At 50.8% G+C, this 15,001-nt stretch overlaps 4 protein-coding genes across 4 annotated transcripts; 1 reads left to right on the plus strand and 3 right to left on the minus strand.

Annotated features, from left to right (window-relative positions):
* The first annotated feature begins 72 nt into the window (after positions 1-72).
* Positions 73-1,406, plus strand: EURHEDRAFT_411669 (uncharacterized protein). Its single transcript, XM_040781697.1, has 5 exons — positions 73-141; positions 190-309; positions 366-426; positions 483-619; positions 674-1,406. The coding sequence occupies exons 1-5, from the start codon at positions 99-101 to the stop codon at positions 1,297-1,299; spliced, it is 987 nt and encodes a 328-aa protein (XP_040639625.1). The 5' UTR covers positions 73-98; the 3' UTR covers positions 1,300-1,406.
* On the minus strand, positions 1,389-4,467 carry EURHEDRAFT_514850 (putative origin recognition complex subunit 3; the record flags this gene model as incomplete). The annotated part of the gene is made up of 9 exons (XM_040786311.1): positions 1,389-2,367; positions 2,421-2,545; positions 2,597-2,870; positions 2,923-3,062; positions 3,117-3,351; positions 3,407-3,480; positions 3,539-3,772; positions 3,851-3,894; positions 4,449-4,467. 9 exons carry the CDS (start codon positions 4,465-4,467, stop codon positions 1,389-1,391), a joined length of 2,124 nt encoding a protein of 707 aa, XP_040639626.1.
* A 2,287-nt stretch (positions 4,468-6,754) lies between these two features.
* Positions 6,755-8,133, minus strand: EURHEDRAFT_522724 (Sec63 complex subunit SEC66). Its single transcript, XM_040786870.1, has 3 exons — positions 7,822-8,133; positions 7,440-7,747; positions 6,755-7,374 (listed from the first exon to the last, which is right to left on the minus strand). The coding sequence occupies exons 1-3, from the start codon at positions 7,919-7,921 to the stop codon at positions 6,955-6,957; spliced, it is 828 nt and encodes a 275-aa protein (XP_040639627.1). The 5' UTR covers positions 7,922-8,133; the 3' UTR covers positions 6,755-6,954.
* A 491-nt stretch (positions 8,134-8,624) lies between these two features.
* On the minus strand, positions 8,625-13,750 carry EURHEDRAFT_514853 (chromatin segregase YTA7; the record flags this gene model as incomplete). Its single annotated transcript, XM_040786312.1, has 2 exons — positions 8,625-11,584; positions 11,644-13,750. 2 exons carry the CDS (start codon positions 13,748-13,750, stop codon positions 8,625-8,627), a joined length of 5,067 nt encoding a protein of 1,688 aa, XP_040639628.1.
* Positions 13,751-15,001: the final 1,251 nt, after the last annotated feature.

Below are 15,001 nucleotides of genomic sequence, written 5' to 3' on the forward strand. Positions count from 1 at the left end.
ATAGTATTCTGCCGGTATAATGCGGGGACTCGCCGCCTTCAGGCATCATGAATTGTTTGTTGCATGCGATCAGTTTATGACCCTATGCAAGAATAAAAATGTCTTTTCAGTCAAGCGACAAGTTATTATGGCTATGCCTTGGTAAATCTGCTCTTTATGGATGCTCAGAACATTTACTGACCGTGATAGGCGTCTCAATATTCTTCGCGGTCCGCGGAATCGCAACAGATCTCCGTCGGGTGCGCGATCTAACAGAAATCAAGCATGTCGAGAAAGAAGATAAGATGATTAGTGAGGGAACAGAAGATGGTCGGGCAGACTGACTCTCGCAAGGTCGTTACATTATCCAGCTAATACGTTCTTAGTCCTCAAATTAGACACACTTCTAAAACTCTCTGAGAGTACAAGCTACGACCTTCGTGCGGCGTATGTCAGTCAGATATAGATGTTTTATGCGCTACATTTGGGCTGACCCTTTCAAGGGCATTGCGAATTATCTCGGAGCGAGCTACGAAAGGTCAAACCCGGGATCTGCTTCTAGATGACCTCGCGAGCGAAGATCATAAGCGGCGCAGTAAAGCGCTCAATGCCATGTGGTTTCTGGTATCCAATCGAGCACGTATGGCCCCCCGCTAATGAACACTCTGACTTAGGTCTAATTTAGCTTGTTCAGTTTCTCGAACTTCCGTGTGTGTCCGACTAAAAGACCTCCCGACGTACACGGCCATTGTCGATTGTCTGTGCAATTTCCTCGAGGAACATACCGAAGAAACCTGTACTACAGTATCCCCCATCCTCCCGAAGACAAGACCACTAGGCGAAAAGAAAGCCCTGGGTATACTCAATGCCATCCTGCAGGAAGATATACCCGCCGCATTGGAAGCCGGAGTACTTAGCCGGTGGCTAACCAAATACCCGTTTCCATGCGCACTGGCCGAACCGTCGCGGCGACAGGATGTGGTGATCCTTATGAAATCTTGGTGGACCGATGATCCAGTCATGAGCTCGATATTCGGCACTCTCTCATCCCACCCAGATGGAACGAAGCAATTACGAAAACATGGTTTAATGGGCAGCATGATGGAAGAGAACGATGACGACGATGTCGACAGCGATGTGTGGATGATCGATGGAGAAGATACAGCCGGGTCGAGTCGATACTCGGGGCGACGGGTGCGTGAAGGAACTGCAGAAGAACAAGCTGTGCGGAGGCGCCGGAGGGAAGCCATGGTTTTGAGTGACGGAGGACATCCACTTGGGAACGAAGACATAATACAGCACCCCCTTCAAAGCAGTTGAGATGACGGATTCGATGCCAGCATTCGCGTGCGCATTTCTTATGATACCCTTTGTTCAAAAGTAAATTATAGTATCTAATGTACAAAAACTTACAACCCCGCCCAAGATGTTTTGGCGATATGATCCACCTTCTTCCGGCTATTCTTAACCACACCGAGCGCCTTCAACTCCGACAGCGCTCTGTAAAACAGTGCCATGATCACTCTTTCGTCGCACTCATCTCCCTGATCACTTTCGAAAACAGCGTAGAACGCACTCCAGAGATCATGGGCGTTCACAATAGCCCCGGATTCGAGGTAGAGTTGATATAAAATGGCCGTCACGGGTTGTTTCGCGGAGAGTCTGTTCTCTGGCGTATCCGACGTGGATATCAAGTAATCGAAGGGACTAGATAATGCCCGTTCGATTGCGAACCGTGGTCTGGGCGCAACAGTGTCTTTCAAGGGATACCTCATGTCAAGGAGGAACACTTCGTACAGGTATAAGTCCTGTGGTCCCACCAAGGTTTCTGCGAAATAGGCCCCCAGTGTGGCATGAAAACGGTCGAGGATCTGCGTGTATTCAACATTCTGTTTGGGTTGTTTGGCTTTGCTCTTTGTCACTTGGACTCGCTGCTGAACGACGGTGACTTTCGCGACGGAGTTCCGGTTGTCATATCCACTCTGCAGAGGCTTTGAATTCGGATATGCTTCTAATAAAGCCTCGAAGTCTCTTTGGATTTCGCGCACTTGAGGGCTATCTGCCAGGTTTTCTGGAACCGTCGCGAGTAGACCTTTGAGACCCTCTGAGTCGAGCGTTTTCATCGTATTTAGAATGTCGTTCACGATCTGCGAGTTATGCAATTCCCCGGAAAGAGCGAGAATTGAAATGTCCGATACTCCGATCTTCTTGCTGAGATTGAGGTGCTTAAGAAAGGTATGAGTTGATTTCACTGCTTCGAAGATATTTCGCATTTGCTTTTGGCCTGTCTCAAGGTATTTCAAGCATTCTTGGAACAGGTATTCGTCATTTTCCAGCAAGTTGCGCACTTGCTTGGAATGGCCGTCTTCGACTAAATCCTCACAAAGCCTGGGGTTTTTGGTTAGGATAGACTGGGTAATTCGAAAAAAAAGGATGCATACGCTCTGAAAGATGGTAAATTTCTAACTGCCTGGCAGAGCTTCCCATGGGGCAATCCAGCAGATGCCGAATCTTTTGAAAACAGAACCGCCAGCGGATTCGCAAAGAAATGGGACATATACGCATACTAGAAGGTGTTAGATCGAAGCGGATAAACCGAAGCAAGCGCTAGGCATACCTTTACTGTTCGACAAAACGCCTCAGGGGTATAGAAGTAATCGCTCGTCCGCTCAAATAAAACACCGGTAATACTACGCCCTAGCCAGAACTCTCCATCCGGATCAGCCTGTAGCCTCTCGTATATACGATCCACACAGTTGCTCGCTTCATGGAGCTCAAAGTATTGGCCCCTAAGTAGCGCAACGCTAGATCTTGGAAGTCTTCCTTCGAAGAGCTCGACGGATGTTGAAATACCAAACAGCAGCGTGAATGGTATCCTATCAAGCCACGAGCTGAAGCTTATTAGTATGCTAATGCCCATGGCGACGTAATGGCAAGGCTCACCTCAGTAGTGACAGTAGATCCGTCAATAGGTTAGGGTCAAAAGCCTCGCTATCTCGAAAAGCAAGAACTAATTTCGTCACTCCTTTCCGTTGTACGTAGTCGCCTAGTAGATCAAGGTCGTATGCAAGTAGTCTTGGCCCCTATGTTCAGAGTTAGTCTCAAGTCGCAGCGCTTCTTTAAAAGAGCAATCCTACTTCACGGTCAGTGAGAAAACTCTGATAGCCATCATTCCCTTCGGTATTTGTGACAGCCGCTCGAATGATGTTTTTCAAGGTCGTCTTAATGTTGGGTGCATCGCCGGATTCCAAAACGACCACGCCTCCCTCTCCACTTGTTATTAATCTCTCGTTGAGTCGCGTCACCAGTCGGCCGAGGGAAGAAACGTTGGACCCGACGGTTACCAATGCAGAGGGTATGCAGCCGTCATAACTAGATTTTTCGTTAGCATCCATTTCAGGTTATCCTTCAATGAGCGCAGGCTTACATCTGAGCCGAGGACTCTTTGACAAAACTTGACACTTCCTCGAGTATTTTGGAGTCGACATCCTCCAATACTTCCTGAACTATGGTCAGACATGCGCCCATAGGCTTTAAATCAGCTTAATTTCCCACGAACCTGAATCTTCGCCTCCTGTTTGGACCACAATCTTTGGTAGGCGTTGTATCTCAAATCAACTGAGGATGCGCTCTCTTCTCCGTTCAAAAGCGGCACGAACGGACGGGCCTGGGCTCCTTGGGATTTCTCCTCTTGTTTCTCCTGACCATCCGATTCGACCTTTCGCCGCTTAGGGGGACGTTCGTTTTGGGGTTTGTTCGGTTTCGCATTCGCAGGTCGGTAAATATAGACACCCTTTGAGCTGTTATCAGCGCGCTGTTTTTCTTTTTTTTCTTTTTTTTTTTTTTTACGCGCTTCATATCAACAACATACCTGAGTATTCAGACCGTCCCGGGACAAGTCCGGTGCCTCAGACTCTAAGAAAGCGGGGTCCATTGTCCAGTAAAGATTGCTTGAGTCGGTTGTTGTTCTGTCGCAGTTCTGGACGCTTTGACGGAATCGGCGCGTTCTTGCGCTAAACCCGAATAGGTCATAATTGGTTTTTCGCCGCGGAGCTCTGCGTTCATACTTGAGCAACTCCACTGACAGTTTTTGCCTCGCTATTCCAAACCCTTTCCACTGCATACCGTCCGATGATATAAATTCGCACTTATGCTCCGCCAAGCCGCCCAAGGAGCTCGGTGGTATCAACATGTGGCCTGCAGAAGCCCGTCGGTTCCGCCTCTTCCTTTGCCACGGACATTCTCTGCCGTGACACGGCGCTCTGTTCACTATGGCGGTCCTGACGACAAGGTTCGCTTCTACGAGCAAGATACGCCTGGGAGCAATACAAAGAGGAAAGTTAACCCTGAGGCAGAAGAGAACGTCGGGCGGGGGGAAGTGGAAGAGAAGCTCTCCAAGGTTCAACAAGAATTGCGGATCCTGGAAGAGGGTCCTTTTGGTCCCAACAGCGAGTTTATGAGGAGCTTGCCCAATAAGGACAGGGCCATTGCTCTCGAAGCGTTACGGAAACATGCGGTGCAGAGAGGCCAACAAGATACCGACGGTGGACTTGACCAAGTCTTTGACGAGGAACTGGATGAAATATTGCGGGAAGAGTTTGAAGGGTTTGCGGAGGAGGAGGAAAACTGGCAAGCGCACAGGGAAGATGGCGAGGACGAAAAGCCAGTGGTCACAAAGCCTTATGAGGTGGTGCTGCCAGACGAGGAGAGTCATTCTTATGTCGATAGATTCAACGAACGTCTGGACCAGTTCACTCACAACAAAGCCAACGAACCGTTGAAACAGGAGCTATGGAAGTGGTACCGTCGATGCAAACAAGTGATTCCGGGATTCTTAGAAGTGGTGTCGGAGGAGGCTAGGTCTTTAGTATGGGATTCTCAGATCTCCAGTCAAATCGCGAAGGATGCGCAAGCAGCGCATTTGCAAACTTTGGCTGAAGATGCAGCGATTACTGGCAGAAACCTGTCTACTCCTCATACTATTTCTTATATCCAGTCGCTTCACGAGGGTGGCAAAACGAACCAGGCCTTGGATCAATGGGAGGCGTACCAGAATGAGCTTAGCCAACGGAAGGAGGATCTGGAAGCATACTGGAAACTCGGGGTACGTCTTTTCGCTGCGGAGGATAACCCTCAAAGAGCCCAAGACATTGCTCTGGCCTTTCTGGCAAATGACCAGACTCGCCAGCCTCGCATTCTTAACCCCGTTATTGTGGCTTGGGGACGACAACCCGAGAAGGAAGCAGGGGTAAAAGCTTGGGCGCTGTATTTGCAGCTTAAGATTTTTCTCGGTCCTGATATGACCATGGAAGATTACGATCATATTAGCATTGGTCTTCTCAAGGCAGGTCGATTTGACCTTGCTATCGCTGTCTTCAAAGATATGATGGTGACGGACGAGCATCCAGCGGATGATTCGACCGCTTTGTATAAATCCGCGGTAGGGTTTGCAGGCAACTTACTTGCATCCAGCATTAGCGAGCGGCAAGTGAACAGAGTCTCACTATCTACATTGACTTTAATACCTCGACGGTTCCAAAACCGCTTTTTCTATGCCAGTTGGATGAAGAAACTAATTGGCATGGGAGAAGTGGATTCCGCGGCATCGGTCATTGAATTGATGTACGAGCGAGGCGTGAAGCCGGATTCAAAACATCTCAACGGTCTCATGGCGGCCTGGCTCCGCGAGGGCAGCCCATTAGCTAAGACAAAGGCTGAGAGTTTAGCATGGGCCATGATCCAACAACGAATTGATCTGGTCTGGGACCGGGAGAAAATCCCCGGGCAGGCACCGCAGTTTTCGTTGAGCCAGGCGGATCCTCGGGTCCGTATACCAAAGTGGATGCAACGAACAGTGCCACCAGGGAACATTGAGACATTCTCGATTCTCCTCCTTTACTACACGCGCAAAGGCGACGGTGATATGACGGATTACCTGATCAAGCGTTTGGCGGATGCACGAATCAAACCAAACTCGTACTTTATGAACCACCTCTTATACGCCGAGCTGCGAAGACAAGACCTCCGCACTCTCTGGCACAAGTTCCGAACCATGTCCGGCACCACCCAACCCGATCTAGAAACCTATGCCTGCCTCTGGGACTGCGGCAAGCTACAATATGACCGCGGCCGCACAGCATTCGAAGCAAATTTCCCAACGGCCCGCCAGCTCTTCTCAGAGATGGTCACATGGTACACCAACCTCTCCCCGCGCGCGAAAGCTGTAACCCAGGACGAATTCTCCAAAGACCTCTACGACCAAATCATCCGCTGCTTCTGCTTCTCCAAAGACGTCCCCGGTACTCTAGTCGCGCTTCACACCCTCCGGGCAACTTTCAGTGTCTACCCCGACGACACAACCGCGCGCCTGATCATTCTCCAAGTCTCCCGTCTAGCCAGCGTACCGACCGATACACCGAAACGACGTCTCCGTCGCTTGTCAAGCACCCCGCGCAGCAGAGAGAATATCAACCAAGTCCAGCGCCTCGTCGACATCCTGAGCCAACGGAAAGCCGCTGCGCTCGAGGAAAAGGGTCTGAGCCTTTCCAACATGGACCCACACGAACGGAATGAGAGTCAGCTGGAGATTATGGCTGATTTGCTGCGGATTGTTATGGGACGTATGGGCGATCCAGGTGAAGTGGAAGGTCGGGTTTTGAGTGTTGCTAGTGAGATGGGTGCTTTGGATGTTGATCTTGGAACGCCGTTGGCGGAGGAGAGTAGGTCTTTTCTGTGATACGACTTCTTGGTTTTATTGTGGTGTTTATTGGCTTGTATAAAAGCGTGTATTGTATATCTCACCTTTTAAAGCATATTTGGCGTTTTGAAGAACGAGGCTTCGTACATAGGGTTTTGTATATTTAGACTCTCAGTTACTGCATTAACCATTTGTTTATACATATTCACAAAATATAAAACCATATTCTTAAAGCATATATTCAATACAACTAAGAAGAAAAGAAGTTCACAACCGATCTATTTCTTCCCCTTCTTCTTCTTCTTCCCACCCCCGAGTGTAGTGTTCCCTGCTTGACCATCAGCCTCCACCAACACCGCATCATCATCACTAGCAACCGACGGTGCAGCCGAAGACTCAGGCGTCTTCACACCAGCCGTCGAGCTAGTCGGGGTAGTCGTGTTGTCGGTGGTCGCGTTGGCACCGGAAGAAGAGGATGGACGAGGAGGCTCAGTCTTGGTAGTGGTAGAGGAACCCTCAGCATCCAATTCCTTCATGAAACCATCCTTGATATTAGCCTTCTTGCGGTCCCACCATTCGCGTTCCTCGGCCAGTTTGGACTGGTGCGTTTCGATGCGTTGGCGGACGATGTTGTTGTTCATCATTTCGTTGGCGGATTGGAAGATTGTTTGGCCCCAGTTCGGTGCGTATGCGTTCGCCTATCCCGAGATTCAGATTAGCATCACACACAACAGTAACCATGGAGCAATGTGACTTGACTTACCTCAGAAACAACATCCCTAACCTCATCCTCCATCTCCTTCTCAGCCCTGATAAACCGCTGCCACAGATCATCACCCACACTACCCCTCTGCAAAAGCATAGCCAGCGCCTGCTTCTGGCTCCGCAGCGCCAACACCCTGTTGATGTCTTCCGTCGCGCGTCTCAGTAGTGCGGCCTTGAGCACTGACTCGGGCACCGCGGCCTTTTTCTCAGTATTGTCTTTGGCGGGCTGATCGAGGTGCAGGAGGGAGAAGTAGATATCGCGCTGGAGGTGAGCAGGGAACCATGGTTCGAGAGAAGAAGCTTTTTCTGTTGGAGTGTTAGTTAGCTATATATATTTTATTGTGCTTTTGGCATTTGGGCGGGATCGAGGGGTGACGTACGGGCCTTGCGCTTGCGGTATAGCGAGGAGAAGGTAGCGAGGGAGCCAATTAGGACACCTAGGTAGGCGAACGGTATGGCCAAACTGACCCAGTCGACCATGGTGAATAATTTCTTTGAGTGTTCCAGTGTTCAGGGTAACGGCGTGTTTTCTCAATAGCGGAAGTCGTGATGTTTGTAAATCTCAGCGGATCATGGCCAACCGTGGGCGGAATGGAAATCTCTGTCCAAGACGGAATACCAACAAGTATGAGCTCAGGAATAAACCAGCGACTCCAGGGAACTAAAGAGGAAAGTTGGCCGGCGCAGAGGTGTTAAGAGGACAACGCGAGGCGGATTCAAGAAAGGCCAGGCTGGTGTCTTAGTCAGCCTCATGCAGGGCGTTTTCATACCCTATTGTAGGCTCTCTGTCTACGAAATTTTTGAAAAAGAGAGGAATGCAAGTAATGCCTCTATGAATATTCACATTTTTAACACACAAAACAAGCTGCAAGTACAAGTTTCGAAGGAGACATCCTCCCGCGATCGCTAGGAAACAAACACATTTGTTTAGTGGAAGATGCACGCCAGAAGATACACAAATGTCGAGGATTAGAAAGCAAAAAGGGAATATCACAATAGCCCACCATCACCTCATTATACTTCCCATGGTCACTTTCAAACAAAAGAATGTATGTATGTATGTCCCCAGTAATGTAGCCCAGCCAGTGCCATGATAAGAAAACAAGCAAAGTCAATGAAGGAAGAAGAATAGAAAGAGTGCCCGGTGTTCATCTATTATGAATTGCATCAAATCAACACCGGCTTATATCTGGAAGCTCGGTGCCTCTCCTAACCGCTCCTTGGTCTCTTGGCTGATATGCCCGATTTCCTGCATGTCCTGCATGTCCTCCAGGACGGCATTGAAGGTCTGGACGATGCCAGCAACTACATGGGTACGGTTCCATTCACCCCGCGTCTGCCACACGTAGTCCATCAGGTTGGTGTTTATCTGCTCCAATTGCTCCACAGAGCACCCACTGGTGCGTTGAGTAAGTTCTTCATGCAACTGGTTGATGTAATCGTGGTCCAGGATCAGCTTGGGAGATTGGTCTTCATCGTTGAGCAAGTCCTGAAGATTGGGAGACGCATGTAATTGCTGTTTGTTGGGAGCATCGAAAAGGGGCACTGGCGGTTGCGCCTGGGCCTGGGCTTTTTGACTGCCACCGTTCGGTAGATGGGCATTGTCCACATTCGCACGTGGAGACGGTTGGCTGCTCGCTTCTTGCTGCGTGTCTGGAAGGTGCTCCTCATACGACGAACGATCGGGGTATTGAGTGAGGTCGGGATAATCCTGTCGACCACCTTGACCTGTCATCGGACTGTGAAACGAGTTGTTCTGTTGGGCAGGCTGGTGCTGGTTCTGTTGATGTCGAGGGCCAGATGACTGCTCGGACTTCTTCTCATCCGATGTCTGCGTGGTTGAAGCTTCATTGGTGTAATCAAGTGGCTGCGATCCAGGTGCCATAGGAGTCATGGTCCCCCTCTGCGACAAATTCAACAGGCCGGATTCGCGTCTCACTTGCTGGGAAGGCGCGGTATGTGAATGTGGAGGCTTAGTCTGTGCAGACGGGCCGAACGAGCTGTCCTGTGTATCCCTTCCGCCGGACTGGTCCTCCGAGTTGGTCATGTAGGTGTCTCCATCACCGTCCCCGTCACCATGCGAACCGTTGCTCATCACAGCCTGCGTGCTGAGATCATTGAGATCCGAACCTCCGCCATAGCCATTGGACGTAAAGCTTACAGCGAGACGATTCCGCGAAGGCGTCACTGGCGTATCCGGCTGCCCAGGTGGTAACTTCAAGCCACCTTCACCATCGGTAAATGACTCACCCAGATTGACAGGACCACTAGTCACAGTCGACTCGGTATTACCATGCGGCACCTTGTTCGCCTGCGCAAAGGCTTCCTCTTCCTCCTCAACCCTCCTAACTCGTTCCATTGCGATCTTCTCCCGCTCCAATTCCCGCAGATAAACCTGCTCACATTCGGTCACGAGAGCTGGTTCTGCCTGCTCGATAGTGCCGACATCAACTTCAACATTGGACTGGAGTTCATTAGCCCTCAGTATCCGCTCCTGATCACCGACTTGTTTGGCGTCCTTGGCAATCCGTTTGATATCTGCAAGGAAGTCCTTAGGCCGCTTATAAAACCCGTTGGAGAGTCGCTTCTCAATGGTCACAATCTCCATGTTGTAAAAGAACTTTCCAGAGACCGTCTCCCGGAGACCAAGAACCCCATGCTTGTCTTGAGCCTTCTCGAACGGCCGGAAAGTAGTCCGCTGCTCGATAGGCAAATCGCTGGTGAGGATATTCGGATTGTCTTCCTCCCACAAATACCGAATCTGAGACTCATCGATCACACCGGTCCTGAACCTCTTGTACTTCTTGATCTGATCCATGATCGGCTGGATGCGGATTTTCAAGAAATTGAGCGTCTGGTGGTCCTTCTTCTTCTGCGCTTTTAGTTGTTCCTTCGTGGGCGGCGTAACGGGCTTAGGAGGTGGCGGCGGCGCGACTTCCAGTCTCTCGAGTTTCCTTATCTTACGATTCTCAGGATCGGGGAATTCGGACGGCGAAACCTTGAGGTAATCAACCAGCTGCGCGAAGAACTCATGCCGTGCGGCGTGATTGGGGGCCTGCAGTTCAAAAAAGTTCTTTTTTGAGAATCCAAACAAATTCTTCACGATTGAAGGAGGTTCTTTCTCATCCTCTTCTCCTATCGATTCGAGAACTCCAAACACTAAGACAGGATCACTAGGCGGGAGCGAACGCAAGAGTCCCAAGAATGTAGAAATGACAGCCTTTCCCACGGTCTCATCATGCCAAGCTGAGATACTAGGGACGTATATCACACTCGGCTTATGTCTCTTGACTTCTTGGAAGAGTTGCACAACAGCAGCTTCCGCGGATCGAGTAGAGTCACTGAGCAGGGTCGGTAGGTCAAACGGCTGGACGTGAAGTCCCTCAAAGTGGTGCAAGATAGCAGACGCCAGGTACTGTTGGCCCATCCCTTGGTGCCCACGGAGGAGCATCCGAGGTCTGAAAACCCGTGACCGGTCGAATTCCTGCTGCATGTGCTCACGACGGAAGCTCCCTGAGGTCTCCGGATCCTCAAACTGAGCCTCCTCCAAAGCAGTGAGCCTCTTCCGCGGGGGCAAGATTTCGGATAGCTGCTTCTGGATATCTGCCAAGGACCGCCGTAATAAGGGCTCCACAGTCTTGGGCAGCGGAGAAGCACCGGAAGTTGTTGACCGTTCGGATGAGGGGACCATCTGTTTGGTTGCCAACATGAAATCCTTTGGACTGACGCTGATCGATTTCGGGTCTATGACGAGTTTCTCATCCGATTTGTAGATTTGGGGGTATCGTCTTTGGACTGCGTTCAAGGCTGCTTCTGTACAAAGGGCGCGCAGGTCCGCACCTCCATAGCCCTTGGTGATTTCGGCCAGTTCGTCCTTGATATCATCCGGCAACGGCGGATCCCAGCCCTTAGTATGAATGTTGAGAATCGCTCGTCGACCTTCCTTGTTGGGTAAGGGAAAGTAGAATTCACGGTCGAAACGGCCAGGACGGCGGAGGGCTGGGTCAACAGAGTCCGGTCGATTTGTAGCACCAATGACGATGACTTGGCCACGACCATCCATACCATCCATTAACGCCAACAGGGTCGAAACGATGGACGCGTGAATCTGTTCCTGCTTGCTTGATCGCACGGGAGCCAGACCTACTTGATCGTTAGTATTCCTCCTAGCAATATCATCAAACGGAGAAGTAGCAATATACCATCGATTTCATCAAAGAAGATAATACTGGGCTGAGTCTTGCGCGCTTCCTCAAACAGCAACCGCAGCTGCCTTTCAGCTTCACCCACCCATTTACTGAGTGCATCCGCTCCCTTCCTCATGTAGAATGTTACCTTGCGACCTTCAGAACTGACACTGTTCGCCAAAGCCCGAGCCAGTAGCGTTTTACCCGTACCAGGAGGTCCATGGAAGAGTACACCCCGTGGAGGAACAATGTGAAAACGCTGGAAGATCTCAGGGTACAGTAGTGGCAGCGAAACCATTTCCTTCAACTGGTCGATATGCCCCTGTAGACCACCGACACTATCGAAGTTGACCTTCAAGTCGACGCCCAGCGGGTCCGCATCCGCCAACGTTTGTCTATCTTTGACCTTGCCGAGGTTCCCGGGTGTCCCTGAAGGGCCTTGCACCGGATCAGCACCATGAGCCTGCGCGGGGGCACCTGCCGCACCAGGTTTGATAGGTTGAATGGCCTCGTCATCACTGCTATCACTGTCCACCCCCCCTGTGGCTACGGGCGCATCGGGGCCAGCCAAGATCGCAGATGGCCCGGCGCCTCCAAAGGGGCCATATGTTGGGAAAAGCGTTCGTTGCCAGGTACCGCCGCCGCCGCCTCCTCCACCTCCCCGGCCGCGCCGCGAGGGAGATTCGTTGACTTCGTTCTCCTCTTCGATAGGCAGGAAGATATCAGGACGGATGATTCTGTAGTCGACATTCTTGCGATTGCGACGGGGTTTCTCGTAGATAATCTCTGGCTGCATTCTCCGACGGGAGCGACCTCCTCTGAGGTCGTGTAATTCCTCAGCAAGTTCGTCGGCAATGTCTGCTGCTGCCTCCGACTGCCCACGGGAGCGTGATGCCCTCTTTCGTAGACCCGGCCGTCGGCTTGTATAGTCTCCGTCGTCGTCATCATGGCCCTTTTGGGGCGAGGCTTGAGATCTTCCCTCCGACTGCAGTTCCTCCTCGTCGTCATTCGAGTCCTCTTCTGGTTCGAAATCGCTCTCTTCATCTTGGCCCTTGCGCTGGGAACTGCGGGGGGGCTTCTTGCGGCTGGAGCGACGAGGGTGTGACGCCTCTCCTAATCGGGGATCCTCTTGAGTTGGTTGTCTATTTCCCCTAGTCCTTCTCCGGGTAGTCGGACCTTCATCGTCATCGTCCTCGTCGTCTTGTTGGTGTTTCTCATCGCCATTCTCGGATTCGGGGACGAAACCTTCTTCCTCACCTTCGGGTTCCGTTTTTGCGGGCTCCACCGCGGCAGGTGCGGACTCTTCAAAACTACCATGGGCGCTTTCTTGGATTTCGAGCTGAGAGCCCTTGATCTCAGTCGTCGTCTCGTCAACCACATATTCCTCGGTCTTGTCATTGTTATGGTTGTCCACTGTAGTATTTTCCTCTTCCTCCTCCACGATGACTTGCTTTAAGCCTCGAGTCTCTCTGGATGGACGACGACGATGCGCTAGTGGTGCCTCGGCCTCAGGGCTGCGGGTCGCCCGCTGCACGGTCTCCATATGGCGCCCGGAATTTGTAAGGGCATATATTTCTTCAGATTCAGCGCGCATTCGCCGGGTGATCCTGCGATTGCCCTGATTCTGCTGTTGTAGAATCTCGTTCTGTCGCTGAAGAGTAGTAGGGTTGATTTTTAGTTTAACCACCGCGCTCTGCTTTTTCATGGGAGGAATTGGTTCAACTTCTTCTTCTACTACTTCTTCTTCCTCCCCATGAGCATCAACATCATTGTCTTGTTCCTCCTCATCGTCGGAGCTAGTTGGGCCTTCTTCGTACGCCGGTCTCTTCGTTGCTGCCCTCCGGGCGACAAGACCCCTCGCATTCCGCTGAGCCATACTATCATCTTCTAGCTCTGACTCGTTGAAAGAAAGTTCTTCAGCATCGCTTAAGATCTCGTCATCGGATAAGATATCGTCTTCCGAGTCACGGCGCTTCTTTCTCGCGGTCTTGGGCTTTTTCGGTTTCGATCTCGAAGCAGCTGCTCGTGAGGAACGTACGGGGTGGTCACTGTAGTCGCCATCATCGGAGTCGGACTTGTTGGCCAAAGCCATTTCGTCGAGGGAGCGCTTTCTGCGAGGCATGTCGCGAAGTGGGCTGGAGAGGAAGAACTCCATGTTAGCAGGTTTGCCAGATACCAAGTAGCACTCAGAAAAGTAAAATATACCCGTATAGCAGCTAGTGCGCCCACGAGAGGGGGAAAAATGAAGAGGAGGGGACTGTCTCTAAAATGACAACAAAGAGGATTTAAAGAAGGGCGACTCACCACTTAGCAATTCACCAACGGGCGCAAGGCAATTGTATGCAAGGAACAAAGAAAGCAGCAAGCAAGCACCTCCCAATTGACTAGGGAACAATAATCGAAAGAGCTTGTTTCATAAAGCGAACGGAGCCGGATTGTTACTTCAAATTCAAAACATCTACGTCCAGCATCAAATATGGGGCCTCACGGTGTGGCCGTCGAGTAGACACACTCTAGAAAAAGTTATATCGGATGAGTATATCGGTTGCAATGCGCCAACGTCTGTCTGTTCGGGTGCCAGAGGGAGTGAATAGTAACGGGGACAGACCACCACCAGAAATGGGGACGCGTCTCAACCTACGGGGAATTAGTAAAAATCCAAGCAAAACAAGCAGCAGAAAACAATAGCACCAACGACAATCAAGAAACACAATCAACTTACCGAATAAATCAAATGCGATCGCAGACAAAACAGCGACAAGAGCAGCTCAACGTTGACTGACTGGACTCACAGGCACTCTCGCTGTGAAGGGCGGAAAGACTCGCGCCGATTCACCAGCCACAATCGATCCTCCCCGCGCCACGACTAAACCACAATGGGCTAGTGCGGCTGCGGAAGCACGTGCCTTCATCAACTCGGAGAGTCAATTGTGTTAATCTGTCCCCTGGCCTCAGTCTCCTCGATTTTCGATAAATGGGTAGAAAAAAAAGAAAAACAGAGAGAAATATGCAAGTATCCATCCCGAGCAAATCCAATAATATCTCAACCAAAAAAAAACCGGCACGACACCCGCAAAACCGACGAGGGGTCGAAGCGAACACAACAACAAATGTCAGAAAATGAAGTGGAAAAATGTCAGGATCCAGGAACCATAAAAAAATTCCAGGGCGCGGATCTTGAATCGACCCGAGTGGAGTCCAGACTTGATGTGCGGCTCGATCCGTGCAGACCCTAAAAGCATAGTCTTGTTACCTGACCAGCTCCAGGAAAGGCATCTTAATCAAAAACTTGCATTGTTGAGAAGGAATTGGAGGTGTTTACGACTGTCATAGCTGCAGGGGAGCCCTTAAATGCCCTCCGCGCATATTCCCC

The sequence above is a fragment of the Aspergillus ruber genome (assembly GCF_000600275.1).
Source record: "Aspergillus ruber CBS 135680 unplaced genomic scaffold scaffold00010, whole genome shotgun sequence".
In the NCBI taxonomy this organism is placed as follows: domain Eukaryota; kingdom Fungi; phylum Ascomycota; class Eurotiomycetes; order Eurotiales; family Aspergillaceae; genus Aspergillus; species Aspergillus ruber.